Source organism: Saccopteryx bilineata, chromosome 10, assembly GCF_036850765.1.
Source record: "Saccopteryx bilineata isolate mSacBil1 chromosome 10, mSacBil1_pri_phased_curated, whole genome shotgun sequence".
NCBI classification, from domain to species: domain Eukaryota; kingdom Metazoa; phylum Chordata; class Mammalia; order Chiroptera; family Emballonuridae; genus Saccopteryx; species Saccopteryx bilineata.
In genome coordinates, this window is record NC_089499.1 from 4,541,454 (window position 1) to 4,558,813 (window position 17,360).

At 56.6% G+C, this 17,360-nt stretch overlaps 1 protein-coding gene across 1 annotated transcript in view; it reads left to right on the forward strand.

The window, feature by feature from the left end:
* The window catches only part of POC1A (POC1 centriolar protein A), a 71,100-nt gene that overhangs the window by 36,179 nt on the left and 17,561 nt on the right, over positions 1–17,360 (forward strand). The window contains exons 9-10 of the mRNA XM_066245404.1: positions 823–921; positions 16,990–17,133. Of these exons, the coding sequence (XP_066101501.1) occupies positions 823–921; positions 16,990–17,133 (243 nt within the window). The remainder of the gene's footprint in view (positions 1–822; positions 922–16,989; positions 17,134–17,360) is intronic.

A 17,360-nucleotide genomic window follows, 5' to 3' on the forward strand; every position in this document is an offset into this window, starting at 1 on the left:
TCCCTGCAGGGAGAGCTCCCAGGCGCACTGCCTTTTCTTCTCGCGTGGATGCCATGGTCGCCACCTAGACGCGGCCCTGGGCGAGGGCAGCCGGGTGGCGCTGGCACCCCAGCAGGGAGCGCCCCTGCTGCCCAGGAGCCTCAGGGTGTGAAGATCCCCCAAGTGGGCCGTGGGGTGCAGGGGGCATTACCAGCTTCTCCCTGGGCTTAGTGTCCGTGCCAGGCTGTGACCCTCACCACAGCCCTGTGAAGTAGGAGCTAGGGTCATCCCTTCCCAGCTGAGGAAACTGAGGCACGGAGCTGAGTTTTAACTGTAAGCCCTATGTTATCTACTCTCTCCGTGCAGCAGGCCAGGGCGCTGCCCCCAGGAGGCCCTGACTTAGTGGGGAGACTGAGGAACGAGGGAAAGGGGCAAAGGTGAACTAGCCACTGGTGTTCTGGAGGAAACAGGGCTGTGATAAGAGTTAGCACCCTGCCCCTCTTTCTTTCTTCCTCTCTCTCACATCAATAATAATAATTATAATAATAATAATAATAGGACACTTAGAAACAATTAGCAGGGGCCAGGGAAGACCTGCTTGAGAAGGTGGTGTTGAAGCTGACACAGCCTGAGGAGCCAGCCGCTGGGGCGGGGAGGGCAGACGGAGGCTGTCGGAGCAGCCTGCTCCCTGGGGGGTGGGCCAGGTCCTGGAGTTGAACTGGGGGTCAAGGGGGGCCCACTGTCCGGCCTTTGGCCCAGAACTTCACAGCCTCTGGGCTACTTTCTCCGTGCAGGGCTGGCGAGGGGATTTTCTCCCCTAAGTCTGTGCTTGGTCTCTGGCAGGTGATGGTCTGGAAGAGCAACTTTGATGCTGTGGATTATGGAGACGTCCTAAAAGCGCGGAGGCCCCCGGCCAGGCTGGCCAGCTCCTCTGGGACTCTGGTAAGTGGCCTGGCAGGCGTGTCTGCACCCTGTGACCCCGGGGGCCTGGGTCAGGTGAACAGTGGGGGGCGAGAGGCATAGGCTGGTTGCAGGGAAGGGACCTGAGGGTAATCTTGTCATTTAGCAAACACTGCTTTGGCCCTTGTGGTTCTGCCTTATTTGAAGTCTAGCATGAAGAGAGAAGCCGGGAGAAGGCCGTTGGGGCAGGCCGACTGCTGGTTCCTGGGCCCTGTCCGTACCGCGTGGCGGGGTGTTGCCATGGCACATGCTCCTGCCAGCTGAGGCCCGAGGTGCGGAGGGCCTGTCTCGGGCCGGGCCCTGATACCTAGAGGGCGCAGGGCAGAACCGCAGCTGGGTCTGGCCGCCCAGGCGCTGGGCCAGGTACTCTCACTTCCCTTTTTTTCCTTTTCTTTTCTTTTTTTTGAAGCCATGGAAAGGAAGTTCCTCAGCCACAAACCATTTCTGGTACCTTTGTTGGTGAAAGGGCATTCAGTGTTCCTGAATTTAAATAGTGATATTTTTTTACAAATGTTTCTGGGGAAAAGTTGATAACTGATGAGGGCTCATTGAGTAAGTGTGCATTTAGCTCTGGCTGAAGTGAACATCAAAGCCAAGGTCAGGGAGCCCCAAAGGTCTCAGGCTGCAGTGGCAGCAGGCCTGTCACTCTCCATCCCGGCCCTGGAGGCAGTATGGCCTCTCCCACACCCAGAAACGGGCCTGAACAACAGGAAGCGGCTTGCCCAAGGCCCCGTGAGCCATGCTGGCCCAGAATAGAACCAGGGAGCCTGAGTCCGCCCAGCCTTTGGCTCAAGCAGGGGGACCCCCGTGCCCCCAAGCGTCCACCCACCCTTCCCCATACCAGGGGAGGGGGCCAGCTGTCTCTCGGAAGGTTGGAAACCACCGGCAAGGGGAGACCCCCACGCTCCTTTTCTTGGAGTTACTTGGAAAGTTACTTGTCCAAGTTGCCTCTCGTTCCTTCTGCCCGGCTCCGAGGCGGGGGTGGGGCAGCCTTGCTTCCCAGGGCTGTGGGGCCTGATCACCTAGGAGCAGGCCTGTGGGTGGGGAACTAGCGGGACAGGCAGGGTGGGCATGGTGGGCATGGTGGGCAGACACCCAGCAGGCTCAGGACACCCATGTGTTTCCATACGGCCTTCAGGCCACAGCTCTCTCCAGCAGGCATCCCCATGTGGGCTCAAGTGGGGTATGAATCCTGGCTCTGGCTCCAGGCAGAGCACCCCCACTTCCAAAGCCTGGGGTTCTAACATAGTCCATTTTGTAGGAATGTTTGGCTTATAAAACTTCGTAATCTTCCAGAAGTAATGGTAAATAACAAAGAAAACCTTTAGTAATTTGAATTTTTCACTTATATTGGAAAGTATGCTTGTTCTTCCCACCTGTGGGCTTGCCTGGCACTGGGATCATACCTAGTGAGTGGTTTGGCGGCTGGCCAGGGGCGTGTCTTCTCGGGGAGCCCACAGCTGCCACTACAGTGCCCCACAAGCTCTCTGACCTGTCACCTGGACTCCCGGCTCTGTGACACACTGGGCCTCAGCCCTAAAGCCTCACGAGTCACGCCTAGGCATTCGGGGACTATAGGGAGTCAATCGGGGCAGGTGCTGGTCTTGGATTCCTGACCGTGTGCTTGTTAGGGTGTGTTCCTTAAAAGCCAGAGGGGCAGACCAGGGCAGGGGCAGCCCCACAGGCCTGTGACAGTCCCTCTGCCCCGGAAATTCCTGCCCAGGACCCGGGCTCGGTGGCGTTCAGCTCTCGCTCTGGGAGGGAAGGCCACGCTTGAGCCCCTCTCAGCAGAGCTGTGTTCACTGTGGGAGCTATTTCCAACCTCCAGCTGAAACCCACAGCTTATTTCTAGGTGCATTTCATGTTGAAAAGCAAAAGCCATTTCCCAGTCCTTTGGTGTGAGAATAACAGGTTCCATTTCCTCTCTGTTCTTGGCTGGGTTGTGACGAGGGGTGTTCGGGCAGCGGCCTGGGAGCTGCCGGCACGGGGGGCCGTTGAAGAGGGGCTGGGTGGCAGGAGGCTGCGAGGCAGGGCCAGGGCAGGCGGTTCCGAGCGTGGGGTCGCCCCCCAAGGGGCTGGTGTGGGGGCCCCGCGAGCCACCTGCGCAGCTCTGCTCCCCACCCTGCCCTGCCCTGGTCCCCTCTCCTCCATGCTCCTCCTCATGGCCTCATTCCTGCTGCCTGTGGTTGAGGCCTGTCCCTGAGGCAAAAGGACCACAGCATTGGCTGAGCTTGGATTTGGCACCTGTCCCTCAAGTCTCAGCTGCCATAGGGCTGATTCTGCCCCAACCATGGAGGCGTTTTAAAGCCACTTTGAATAGCAAGGACTCATTTATTCTGATTTATCCTTTCCCTCCAAACATCTCTAGCTCATTACATAATTGAGAATGAAGGTTGTGCGGGGAAGTGGGCGGAATACAGAATTCTAGGTGATCAGTAAAAGTGAAACCCACTTCCTGAGTTCTGAGGCCTGGCTGCCCCCCAGTGCAGACTGTAACCTTGACTTCTAAGACCAAGGCCATTGTCCGCTCACCTCAGATGGGGAGATGCCAGCTCCTCGCTGAAATTTCACAAGGACACATGCCAGCCAGCACTTGGATTTGTGCCTGGCACCTGGCAAGGGCTCCCCAAGCTTTAGCTATTTTTAAACTGTTCCTTTTCCTTCCTCTGCCCCATAGAGAGCTGGATGACCCCCTCTCCCCAGTCAGGGTGACTGTATTCAAAACCTTCAGGGTGAGGACCGGCGGGCGGGAGTGGGCCATTCGGACTGGGGTCACTTTCCACGTGGGCTGCTCTGCACACTGTCCTCACGCTTCCTGATGGGAGCCCCAAGTCCTGTGCTCCCAGATGCAGAAGCCATCTGTGAGGTGGGTGGAGACAGGCCTCTTCTCCTCCCCTGCCCAGGACTCCTGGGCATGGTGCATAGGACCTCCGAGCTTCTGAGCTGGAGCGCCCTGGAAGAGGAGGCCGGGGCCACCTAGGGCTTCTGACTGGAGGCTTCAGCCTCTTCTTCCGGGTCCCAGCTACTCCTGCACCTCCCTTCAGTCCCCATGTCTTATTTTGGGGTGCTGCACGGGGCCGGGCCTGACTTAGGGGTCCTTGGGCCTGATTCCAGCCCAGAGGGTCTTGGCCCTGGATCTCGCCCGGGCCGAGGTTCTGGGCATCCTGGGAGGACGCTGTAGAAGGTCTGGGCCCTCGCCCAGGAGCTAAGGCTGAGGGCCGCCTCCGCCTGCCTCATGTCACGCCTTCTCAGCTGATAACATGGAGGACGCAGCTGTCATACTGAGAGCACACATTTCCGGCGGGCATTTGCTTTCTGTAGTGAGGAGAAGTATGGGTTTGGGGGGCTGCTTGGCAGATGGGGTGTTGTGAGTGAGCTTCAGATTTACATGTCTGAGAGGAGCCTCACCCTGGCTGGGTTGCTCAGTGAATAGTGTCATCTGGTGCACCAGGGTCACAGGTCTGATCCCTGATCAGAGCACAAGGGACAAGCAGCCAGTGAGAGAGCACAGCCGAATGGGACAACTAAGTGGAACAGTGAACTGGTGCCTCTCTCTCTCCCTCCCTCCCTTCTCTCTCTCTCTCTCTCTCTCTCTCTCTCTCTCTCAAATCAATGGAAAAATTAAAAAAAGAAAAAGAACTACTCTCCTCTTCCCTAATCCCAGTTCTGGCTCCAAATTTTCCAGGCTGTTTAAAGGGGCTCTTGGTAGCAGGTGAGTCAGCGGATGGCCCGGGACTCAGGCGTCCTGGGCAAGTGTTGGCTTCATGGGGCCCAGGCTCCCAGCACATCACCTGCCCCGCGCTGGGGCTCAGGGCATCTCCGAGGGTGAGGTAATGTCAGTGTGCGGGGGCTCTCACAGCTTCTGCTGAATGGCCGACCTCACCCACGTCTCCTCGTGTGAACGCCAGCCGGTGAGAGGCCAGGAAGGCAAGCATCCCTGAGGCCCCTGTCCCCTGGTTTGGCCGTGTGGGGCCTGGTGGGCTGGGGCTTTGTGAGCCGACTCAGGAACAGTGGGGGTGGCCTTGTTTTCACGTTGACTGGGACTTACCTGGTGGCACAGCGCTGTGTGACTCCGTGGAATAACTCGTCTCTGCCCACTCTGCTGCACAGAGGCGGCACCTAAGCCCAGATGTCACTGCCGCTGAGCGGCTCAGGCCCCGTCAGGCCCATGTCCCTGGGGTCGAGGTGCCGGTCTCAGCCCCTCTGCTAGCAAAACTCAGAGGCCCTTGACTAGAAGAGAGCAAAAAGGACCCCCCACTTCTCAGTGGGAAAAGGGAGCCCAGCACCCTCAGCCGTGGGAGAGATGCCCAAAACCAGCATGGACAGACGCTGATGACTCAGAATCAGCTTGTCACCTGTGCGGAGCGGGCGGCCAGGCACTGTGTGGGGAGGGACAGTGTCTCCCAGGACCGTGTGCTGGACAGCGTTCCCCGGCAGCCTTCTTGGGAGGTGGTTGCTCCAGGGACGTGGAGGCGGGGAGCACCCTCCTCGCCGAGGCTGGGCGGCCCGTGTGGGACGGCTCTTCCCCAGGCGGCTCATCGTGAGCCTGTGCCTCGATTTCTCCCCAACAGCCTGAATCGCAGCCCTGGGGCGTTTTCGATGTCACGGGCTCATTGGCAAGGTCGTGCTGCAGGCCAGACCGGGCTGGGGAGCCTGGGCCGTCCGGTTGGCAGCCCTGAGACAGGATGCCTCTTCACACCAGGTTGCACTGTCCCCCCTTACCTGATGGAGGTCACGGAAAGTGCTCCAGGTTTCTTGGTTCAGTGGGAAGATGGAGGAGACTCGAATTAGAGGAGATTCAGTATTTGTTACCAAACTGCAGTTTTACAAGAAAGTTTACAGCTTGAAACAGCACATCCTCAGACAGTGGCTGGTGGATAGTGTGGTGTGCAAAGTCTAGGAGCACCATAGCCCAACCCCCCTGGCAGAGGGGCCCATGGGCCCAGGGAGGAGGGGGGTCTGGGCGCTGCCCTCAGGGCCCACCCAGCTGTGTCCACTCCTGGGAAGCAGGCGTGGACCCTAGGCCTCTCCCTTTCCTTCCAGAGGCTACAGCTCTCTGGGGGGGAGAGTTAGGGCTGCTACCCAGCCTGTGTTGGGTAACTCCTGTGCTTACCAGTGCGGGACTGCCTTTGACAGCACGAAGTGGGCGTTTGCAGAACTGCATCAGGAGTTAGCTGAGCCTCCAGGCAGTGTGGAGAGGAGACAGGCCTTTTAACCTGGGACGTTTCTGCAGGAAGTCGCTTGCAGTGGCTCCCAGACGTCAGTGTGCACCAGAGTCACGCCGAGGCTTGTTGGAGCACAGCTTGCACCCCCTAGAATGTCAGGGGCAGTAAGGGATCTGCACTGGAAACATTTCTAGGTGACGCTGATGCTGCTGGCCCAGTGTGACCACGGCATCCTGGGTGGAGAGGTGGCTCGTGGGGCTGCAGCCGAGGGGAGGCACTTGGGGAACTGCGGTCTGCCCCTTTCGAGTCGAGGAAAAGGGGTGTGTCCTGGGTTCTAATCTCACTGCAGTGTTAAAGAAACTCCAGTGCAGCCCGAGGGCTCTTTAACCCCAGAGGCACCTGCTTGGCTCTGTTTACAGCGGGGCAGGCAGAGGTGGTTTTATCTTCAGCCAGGGGCACTCCGTTAGAGGGAGGATGGGACCCAGTGCTCCCCTCCGTGGGCCTCTGCTGGGCCTGCCATCCTGTCTGTCAGTGCTGCTGCAACTGTCAGTGCCTGTTCCTGAATCCATGGGTCACCTGCCTCCTGCCCTTCACCCTGCAGTCACACTGCCTCAGAGCCTGTGACCACGAGGGCGGTGGCAGGTGAGAGCGTCAGACACCTGAGGCGGTGGGGCCTGGGTGCTGTGGCCCCACGTTTAAATCCCCAGGGGAAGGTCCTCTCTGTGGAGCTTTGGGGGACCAGTTCCAGGTAGTGAGAGCAGAAACAAGGCCTGGAACAGTGGTGACCACAGCGAGGACAGGCTGGGCCATGGGGTGGGACAGAAGCCGAAATCCCTTCTGTGAACTGCCCCATTGAGGGGCTGATGGCGGTTTCCTGCCGCTGGAAAGTCTCCCTTTGTTCTATAGGCAAGCAGGTCCCTTTCCAGAGGACAGTGGCCTAATTCTTAGGAAGGGAGGCCCAGTTAGTGACTTAAACCACCAGGACACAGTCACAGAAGTCCAGGGCAGGGACATTAACGCAGCCAGTGTCATGACGAAGGACGAACCTGATCGGGGAGTCCTGATGGCCCTTGTGTGCATCTCGGTGTGTGTCGTGACACACCTGGCACATAACCCTGGGCACAGACACACCTTGGAGAGCTCTGTTATCTCTTCCAAGGGTCTCAGAACTGTCTAGGCTTTGCCTTTCCCCTGGCAGCCCAAAGGTGGGTTCAAGGCCCATGGGGATTCCACAGTTGCACATAAATGAGTCCAAATCACAGAACCCTGGACCCCGAGCTCCTGCCTCGGAGCACCTTTCGTTCCAGCCCTGGGTCCACCACTGGGACACTGCCGTGCCAACGGGTCATGGGCTTGCCGCAGAGCAGACGGGGTGGGCAGGAGCTGGGCCCCTGCACCTGAGTCTGTCTCCCTCCCTCCCGCCTTCCCGCCTTCCCTTCCTCCCTTCTTTCCTTCCTTCTCCATGTTAATTTTTTGAACCCAGAAACCTTAAAATGGAAGAAATGACCCGTAAGTGGAAGTAGACCCAGTTGCTTAAATCTGACTGTGATTCTCTGGGCCACACTCCCTGTTCCCCAGCAGAGCTGCACTCATCCTTTCCAGACGGCACCTCCGCCATGCAGGCTTCCCAGGACAGCCAACGGGCTGTGACTTCTTCCCACCCCGTCCACCCAGAGCGTCCTGTGCGCTGGGGCAGCCCCCTCTGCTGCAGTCAGTCATTCTCAGGCCGCATGTGTGTCCAGGAGACTGGGGCTGGGTCTCCCCTGGTGCCGAGCTGTGTCTGGCAGACAGACTGATCAGGACGTTCGAGCTGGAGTCAGTCATTCTCGGGCCTCGTGTGTGTCCAGGAGACTGGGGCTGGGTCTCCCCTGGTGCCGAGCTGTGTCTGGCAGACAGACTGATCAGGATGTTCGAGCTGCGCGTGTGAGGCTGGGGGCAGGTTCTGGCTCTTTGGCATTTGCACTTTGTGGCTTGGTTTGTCACTTTGGGGGTGGCACAGAGTGGTCTGGGTGTGACTGGGCAATGCATGGACTAGAAATGTCAGCGCCTCTTTCATTTTCAGAGAGAAAAAGCCCTTTGCAGCATGTATTTTCCAGATTGGATGGCAGCCTTGCCTATGTGGTGGGAGGGTGTGGATAATGCTTGTGTTTCTGTTCTCATTGGTTACCATGGGAAATATCAGAATAGACTGTTTCCATGGAGATTACCTTAAATTAGTTTCTTTGAAGGTCTGGACATTGCTGCAGGTTCACTGGGTGCTCTAGGTGCCATCGGGCTTTCTCTGTGGCACTGCCGAAGGCTGCTCTGAACACCTGTGGTTCAGACCCCTGCCTCCTGTGCCCGAGACGGCCCGCACTCTGGGTGGGGGTGGCGCTGAGCCTGCCTTCTCTTCCGGCCCCAGGTACCTGACCTCCGCTCTGCAGCTCCTCACAATTGCCCCAGAGTTTATTATTATTATTATAATGACAAAAAAAATCCTTTGTGTTGTGGAAATTTTTGAGCTAGCACAAAAAGTAGAGGGAATAACCTAACAGACTCTCATGTACCCATCACCTAGCTTCAGCACTTAAAAAATACTTTGTGTTTATTGATTTGACTAAAAAAAATTTTTTGCCATTGATTTTGGGGGGGGGAAGGTGGAGAAAAAGAGAAAGAGAGAGAGGAACATCAACTGGTCGTTTCAGTTGGTTCCGTTTAGTTACACATTCATTGGATGCTTCTCGTATGTGCCCTGACTAGGGATCGAACCCACAATGCTCTGTCTGCTGAGCCACCCAGCCAGGACACGTCAGCACTTTGCCAGTCTTACCCTCCCCAACATTTTTTAATTAATTAATTAATTAATTAATTTTTACAGAGACAGAGAGTCAGAGAGAGGGACAGACAGGAACGGAGAGAGATGAGAAGCATCAATCATTAGTTTTTTGTTGCAACACCTTAGTTGTTCATTGATTGCTTTCTCATATGTGCCTTAACCGTGGGCCTTCAGCAGACCAAGTACCCCCTTGCTGGAGCCAGCGACCTTGGGTTCAAGCTGTGAGCTTTGCTCAAACCAGATAAGCCCGCCCTCAAGCTGGCGACTTCGGGGTCTCGAACCTGGGTCCTCCGCGTCCCAGTCCAACGTTCCATCCACTGCACCATTGCCTGGTCAGGCACCCTCCCCCAACATTTTTTTAGAAGAGTTGGGGTATTTTTGATTCCAGGTATATTATTTTACCCTAAGTAAAGACATTTCTTGCTTACATAACTGCAATGCTCTTATTGCATCCAACTAAATTATTAATCCCTTAGTATCAACTAAATTAATAATCCCTTAGTATCAACTAAATTAATAATCCCTTAGTATCAACTAAATTAATAATCCCTTAGTATCAACTAAATTAATAATCCCTTAGTATCAACTAAATTAATAATCCCTTAGTATCAACTAAATTAATAATCCCTTAGTATCAACTAAATTAATAATCCCTTAGTATCAACTAAATTAATAATCCCTTAGTATCAACTAAATTATTAATCCCTTAGTATCAGACGCCTAGTCCACATTCACATTTTCCCACATCGAGTCAAGAATGTGTTTGGTGCTTTCTGTTCAAATAAGGATGTGGGCGAGTTTGAGAAAACCCACGGCTCCCCCTGCCCCTCCCCCCCCCCCCACGGTTCTGGTGGTGCAGAGATTGTGCAGTCTTGGCTTAGAGCCCAAGTTGAGCTGGGGGCAGGAGGAGCTTCGGGGCGCCACCCTCCTCTGTCCTCAGGGAGAGTTGTGACTCTGAGCCCCAGGACACCCTTGTTCCAGCCCAGAGATGTGTCCCACTGGTGGGCCAGCTCCTGCCAGCTGTGCCTGGGCAGGCACCCGCTGGGGGCACTGTTTCTCTTCACAGGAGAGGGCGGGAGGGCGTGATGTCACCTGGGTTCACACAGCAGCATGCAACTTTATTTTCTAGGACAGGAGGCTGCAAGCGAGAGCCCGGGGAGGCTTGGGGCAGCGGGGGTGGCAGCTTTGGCTCCTCTGAGGCCCACCGCCTCTGCAGGGGAGCAAAGGCAGTTGGTTATCTGTCTGCAGGCTGTGCTCGTGTCCTGAGATGATGCACAGAGTGTGAATCGCATGCCCGGGAGTGGTGCCCGGGTGCGGTCGGTGCCCAGCACTCTCCACTGAACCAAGTGCAAGGAGAGTTTATAATAGCCAGCCTTTGTTCCCGAGGTCTTAAAAATTCAACCCCAGTAGTTACAATGAGCTGTCTTCAAGTGGATCTATAAATAAACTGCTACTGTTCCTCTTTGTCACCAGAGCTGCGGCATCTTCCAGAGACGTCGCTCTGCTGCTCATCCTCGTGAGCTGCCTCATCTGTGGGGCAGCTGCAGCCGCCAGCACGCTGGGCGGACACGCAGTGTGTGTAACGACAGCAACACGTTCCCCTTTAAAAGCCCCCCACTCAGATGAACTACACGGGGAGAAATGTAACTTAGCGCTGGGGGAACCTGGCAGAGAGGTCAGCGTCACTGATGAAGGTTAGCGGCACTAGTAACCGGTCCTGTTTGCACAAGCCCCGCGGTGTCGTGCACATGGCTTCCGTGGTGTTCCTGTCAGAAAGTGTGTAAACTCACTCCAGTCATGAGACATCAGACAGAGCCAGGTCGAGGGACATTTGACCGTGTAACAGGTCCGCATTCCTTGGGAGTGGGAAGGCCGTGGAAGGCCAGGGAAAACTAGGAGCGACACAGACTGCAGGACAGCTCGTGCAGCGCGAGGTCCTGGGTTGGAGTCTGGACCGTCGGAATCCACGGCATTAGTGGCAAGACTGGCGGAAGTCCAGTGGGGCCCTTTGTTTGGCCGGTGCTGTCCCAGTGTGGCTCTCCTGGGGAGAGCGTTGTCCTAGTGGTTGTATGAGATGTTAGCCTGGGAGAAGGAGAGATGGAAATTCTCTTCTATTTCTAAGTCTAGAATTAGTTCAAAGCAGTTTAACTTTTTAAAGAGTCTACAGTTAAGCCTGACCTGTGGTGGCGCAGTGGGTAAGGCATCAACCTGGAATCCTGGGGTTGCCGGTTCGAATCCCTGGCTTTGCCCGGTCAAGGCACATACGAGAAGCAGAAGTTGATGCTTCCCCCTCTCGCCTTTCTCTCTCCTCTCTCTAAAATCAACTTTAAAAGTCTTTTTTTTCCATCTCCAGTTAACATGGGAGTTCTGTCAGAAGCCTTGCTCTCGCTGCCTTGGCGGCTTCAGTCTTGGTGGGGTAGGTGTGTCTCCTTACGGTGAGATGTGCGTCACCCTCAGGTGCTTAGGGCCCGGTGGGGAGGGGGCCCCCGCTTGTGTCTGTGGAGCTGAACTGAGCGAGGACCGGCCCTCGGGGAAGCAGGCGGGGTTCAGAGGGAGCTGCAGTGCAGGCCGCGGTCACACCGAGGGCACCCTGCACATCCACGTGCGTTCGCATGCCAGCCAGCACCAAGCCCCGTGCTCGTACTTGGCTGGTCTGGAAGGACATGGGCGCGATTTCCAAACAATTATATGGTTTTAAGAAACTAGACTTCCTCTTGGGGTCAGGGCTGTGTTTAGAACTAGAAGTTTCCTCTCTCGTTGTACTCCAGGCCGGAACCCCAAACTCTAGGGCAGACCAGGCTGTCGTAGGTCTAGCCCACAACTGTGTGTGGGAGACACAGCGAGTTTTCTCCGGAGCTTGGAGTTGAAGAAACAGCCGTGCCTTTTCCCATCTGAGGCGCTGGAGCTGAGGGTGAGCCCAGTGAGCTGTGCGCCCTGCTCTCCGTGCCAGGGCCCGCTTTAGCAGATGGTTGTCAGCTAACTCTCCTGAGGCCAGGTTGTCACAGCCAGAGGCCTGTGGTGCGGACTGAGGATGGTCTGCGGCTGTGAAGCTCTGCCCCTCACTGAGCTGACTGCTGTGGACAACTCAGTGAAAGAGTCTTTGAAAAGATTTCATTATGGTGTGTGTGTGTGTGTGTGTGTGTGTGTGTGTGTGTGTGTCTACATTTTCCTGCTCTGCCCTCAGCCCTACTCTGGAAACAGTGACATGCTTTGGTGTTTTAAGTAAGCAGTGGCCAGACGTGTTCTCCGCCTGGATCTCTACAAGGAGGTGGTACCAGTAGACAGCCCAGGTCTTGGGCCTGGGTCACCTCCCTGTCCTCTCTGTCCCAGACACAAGCCGTGGGCCAGTTCCTGGATGCTTTTTATCTGTTACAGAGTTTGTTTCTGGAGCAGGCCAGACAGGGGCAAGGTCCAGTGTTAAGAGATGAAAAGGAAAAGTAATTTCTGCCTTGAGTAGGTGTTGATAACTGACCACTCCGCCCACTGGAGGGGGGCATTCTGTCAAGTCAGCTCACGGGTCTTTATGGGAAAACTCCAGCCACTCCTGGCTGCTGCCAGCTGTGTGCAGCCCTCGCTGGCTCATGACTGTCCAGCTGTGTGTGGACCCCCGAGCGGCAGAGGCCCGACATCCACAGACTGGACAGCCGCCGCTGGGGAAACCCTGCCTGGGCGCCTGCTGACGCCAGGGGAGACTGCGGCTTCGGGGACCGGGAGCACCGGAGTGTGATGCTGGCTTCCAGCCTTTGGAAACTGGCAGCTCAGACCAGGGGTGGGCCGCACCGCCTTCCCTGGACTCTTCAGCCTCAGCTCTTGCCCGTTAGTGATACCTGCGGAGAGGCGATCATTTGTGCCCTGAGCGCTCATGGCAGTGATGGGCGTTGTCAAGTGTGGTGTCGTGTGATGGGCACATGGAGCTCCCAGGGCGTTTTAGTTGTAACTGCATTTTTAAAAAGACAAGCTTAATAATATATAAATAGTAACATTCACTGTTTAAAAAGGTGAACCCTGGCCCTGGCCGGTTGGCTCAGCGGTAGAGCATCGGCCTGGCGTGCGGGGGACCCGGGTTCGATTCCCGGCCAGGGCACACAGGAGAAGCGCCCATTTGCTTCTCCACCCCCACCCCCTCCTTCCTCTCTGTCTCTCTCTTCCCCTCCCGCAGCCAAGGCTCCATTGGAGCAAAGATGGCCCGGGCGCTGGGGATGGCTCCGTGGCCTCTGCCCCAGGCGCTAGAGTGGCTCTGGTTGCGGCAGAGCCACGCCCCGGAGGGGCAGAGCATCACCCCCTGGTGGGCAGAGCGTGGCCCCTGGTGGGCGTGCCGGGTGGATCCCGGTCGGGCGCATGCGGGAGTCTGCCTGACTGTCTCTCCCCGTTTCCAGCTTCGGAAAAATACAAAAAAAAAAAAAAAAAAGGTGAACCCTTCTCTGAGTTTTTTTTTTGTTGGTTTTTTTATTTTTTATTTTTCTGAAGTTGAAAATGGGGAGGCAGTCAGACAGACTCCCACATGCGCCAGACCGGGATCCACCCGGCATGCCCACCAGGGGTTGATGCTCTGCCCATCTGAGGCGTCACTCTATTGCAACCAGAGCCATTCTAGCGCCTGAGGCAGAGACCATGGAGCCAACCTCAGCACCCAGGCAAACTTTGCTCCAATGGAGCCTTGGCTGCGGGAGGGGAAGAGAGAGACAGAGAGGAAGGAGAGGGGGAGGGGTGGAGAAGCAGATGGGTGCCTCTCCTGTGTGCCCTGGCTGGGAATCAAACCCGGGACTCCTGCACGCCAGGCCGATGCTCTACCACTGAGCCAACCGGTCAGGGCCCCTTCTCTGAGTTTTGACAAATACAGTTGTGTCATCACCGCAGTGATCAAGGTATAGAGCGACTCCGTCCCAGGAAGTTTCCTCATACTCTTTGTAGTCAGCTCACTATCCCCATCTCCAGCCTCTGGCAACTGCTAATCTGTCACTAGACTAGTGTGAAAGGGTGGATCCTGGTCAGGCGCTTGTGGAAATCTGTCTCACTATCTCCCCTCCTGTCACTTAAAAAAAGTAAAATAAATAAAAGTTGTCAACTTGGAAGGGAAACATTCCAAAGTGGTCAGTTAGAAAGTATGCATAGTATGATTCCATTAATATCTTAGAAAGTCCAAAAGCATATGTATTTGTGTACACAAGCATTTATATGCACAAACATACTACACACAGCCATTCATTCAACAGTGTTTACTAGACCCCAGCTGTGTGACTGGCCCTGGAAATATGATTTTGAAATTATTAAAAAAACAGAACAAAACAAAAAAATAAGTGACCTGTGGTGGCACAGTGGATAAAGTGTCGACCTGGAACGCTGAGGTCACCGGTTCGAAAACTGGGCTTCCCTGGTCAAGGCACATATGAGAGTTGATGCTTCCTGCTCCTCCCCTTCTCTCTTTTCTCTCTAAAGTGAATAAATAAAATCTTTAAAAAGAAAAGTTGAGGCCCTGGCCGGTTGGCTCAGCGGTAGAGCGTTGGCCTGGCGTGCGGGGGACCCGGGTTCGATTTCCGGCCAGGGCACATAGGAGAAGCGCCCATTTGCTTCTCCACCCCCACCCCCTTTTCCTCTCTGTCTCTCTCTTCCCCTCCCACAGCCAAGGCTTCATTGGAGCAAAGAGGCCCGGGCGCTAGAGTGGCTCTGGTCGGGGCAGAGCGACGCCCCGGAGGGGCAGAGCATCGCCCCCTGGTGAGCAGAGCATTGCCCCGGGTAGGCGTGCCGGGTAGATCCCGGTCGGGCGCATGCGGGAGTCTGTCTGACTGTCTCTCCCCGTTTCCAGCTTCAGAAAAATACAAAAAAAAAAGAAAAAAGAAAAGTTGACTTGGTGCAGCCCTGCGGGTGTGTGTAAGCTGGGTAAGTTTTAGTTGTCATGTTCCTGAGAGCCGCCAGGCTGCACCCCTACGCCCCTTTGACCTTCAACAGAGTGCTGATACAGTTTCCCCGAAGCACTGCTCTGGCCATTCCGCCGTCATCGACACAGCCCTCGTGGCAGTCGTCCTGTTCCTACCGTATCCCTCGTTTGCCGCACTCCTGGGAGGTGCCGATCTCTAGAGTGCTGGGGTGCTGGTGAGGGGCCGTGACACGGGGTGCGTAGGGTGGGGTGCTGGCCCGTGGCCTCGGGAAGGTGTCATTCCACAGGAACGTCACCCTGGTGGGCTTGGCCCTGTGAGGTGTCAGGTGTTTGCAGAGGGCCTGCTCTGTCTGTGTTCAGCTCTGTGCCAGGCAGGGAATGCAGGGCAGGCGGCGTGGGGAGGGACTCAGAACGTGTCAGACCCAGGGGTCGGGGCCTCCGGGGGGGGGGGGTAAGAGCAGCTGGGCTTGTGGGAGCAAAACTGCAGGCGCTGTCACTTGTGGGGAGCCAGTGCCTGGGAGCCGCCTGTGCTTGGAGTTCAGATCCCGGGCCTGCCCTGCTGGGTGACTTAGAGCACGCTGTTCAACCTCCCCGCGCGGCCTCCCCACGTGAAAGGTCAGGAGCCGCTGGTGCATAGGGGATGGTTGCAGTGAGGGCCATCTTGATTTCCTTACTTATTTTAGATTTTATTGTATTGATCTTAGCGACTGGAGGCGGGGGAGGAGTGGGGAGCACGGACTTCGTCATAGCTGTTTCTTGCATGTGCCCTGACCCAGCAAGCCCAGGTTTCGGGTGGGCGGCCTCAGCATCTAGGTCAGGGGTCAGGAACCTATGGCTTACGAGCCAGATGTGGCTCTTTGGGTGGCTACATCTGGCTCGCAGACAAATGTTTAATAATAAAAAAAAATAACATTAAAAATATAAAACATTCTCATGTATTACAATCCATTTATTTCCTGCCGCTCATGTTCATGGTTGTGGGTGGCTGGAGCCAGTCACAGATGTCCTCCGGGACACCACCAAATTTTTATGGGATTACATTTTAAAATATTTGGTGTTCATGGCTCTCTCAGCCAAAAAGGTTCCCGACCCCTGGGCTAGGTCGATGCCGTACCCACTGCGCCACCACAGGCGCGCACGCCATCTTTATGTGCTGGGCGGGCAGGGTGTTCAGGGCTGTGATGTCTGCTGAGGGGACAGCAGGAAGCAGAGAGGGCCGTGTCCCGATGAAGGGAAGACGGGACCGGATGCCGTGGCCAGAGGGCAGCCCAGCGGCGGGACTCCCTTGACTTGTGAGTGAGGCTTGGACAGGTAGGTGTCTGTCATCCACCCGTCGCTTCCCGTCTGAGCCTCAGTGTTCTTTGTTGTGAAGTGGGCACAGCCCATGAGAAGCTCAGAGTAGATGAGAAGGCACAGTAGTTCCCACAGGTCACCTCCCTGCCGCTACCGTCGTCAGGGGCTCGAGTTTGCTTCCGGAGGCGGTGGGGAGCCCAGGAGGCCTGGCGAAGCCGGTTGTGGCATGATGGCCTCGGAACACCGCTTAGCGAGGCCGTGGTTTAGAACCCCGAGTCCGGTGTGGGTGCCCTGGTGGGTTGCTGGGACTCGAGGGCCGGCCGAGAGTGGTAGCCTCGCTGAGCGTGTTGCTCCCACAGGGAACCAGTCCACGGGAACCGGAGGTTCCCAGACCACACTGGGATATCTGCCAGCCATGTCCTCAGGGACCGGGTGGCTCTGGGCAGGCCAGTGCTTCCCAGAGCCTCTGTCTGCACAGAGCGGTGCCAGACTTGGGGAACACGTTGGACTAGAATGAGCCCCTGATGCAGTCACTTCTCCTCTGTGGTGAGGGATTGGGGGGAAAGGCTGTTGCACTTGGGGCCTGGGGACCTTGGGCAGAAACCCCGAGTCCCGTCAGAAGTTGCCTGGGGCCTTGTATGGCCGGGGGACGGTGCTCTCCAGCCCCGGGGCCGGCTCTGGTTCCCCCACACTCACGGCCTCTGCTCAGACGGGAAGGCCTGGAAGAGGGTGTGCGGGCCAGATGGGGAGTCCTGGCCTTGACCGGTCTCACCAGTGTCTGAAGGTTGTTTTCCTGCATTTGCTGGTGGTTTTCCACTCGGCCCTCAGGGGCTGTTCCTTGCGCGGCGTCTCCTCAGGCACTCCACCAGGACTGAGGGCGCCTTTCCTTGTGCTTTCTTCAGCCAGAAGTGGACTTCCCGGTCCCAGCAGGCGGAGACAGGACCCTGGAGTCGGTGCAGAGCCACCCGCAGGAGCCCAGCAGCGTGCCCCAGACGCTGACCAGCACTCTGGAGCACATCGTGGGCCAGCTGGACGTGCTCACCCAGGTGGGTCACGCGCGGCGTTCCTGCTGACGCACCTGGCCGGCACCGGACGTGTGAAGTTGGCCAGCAGGTGCTGGGTTTTTCAAAATCATAATTCTGATGGGCCCGTTTCCAGCCCGAGATAATGACATGGCAGTGCCTGTCCTGGGGTCCTGGCTCTCAGAGACGTCGAGCCCTGGCCAAACCAGACCCCCCCACCAGAGCCACCAGAGCCAGGTCCTGCCAGGGCG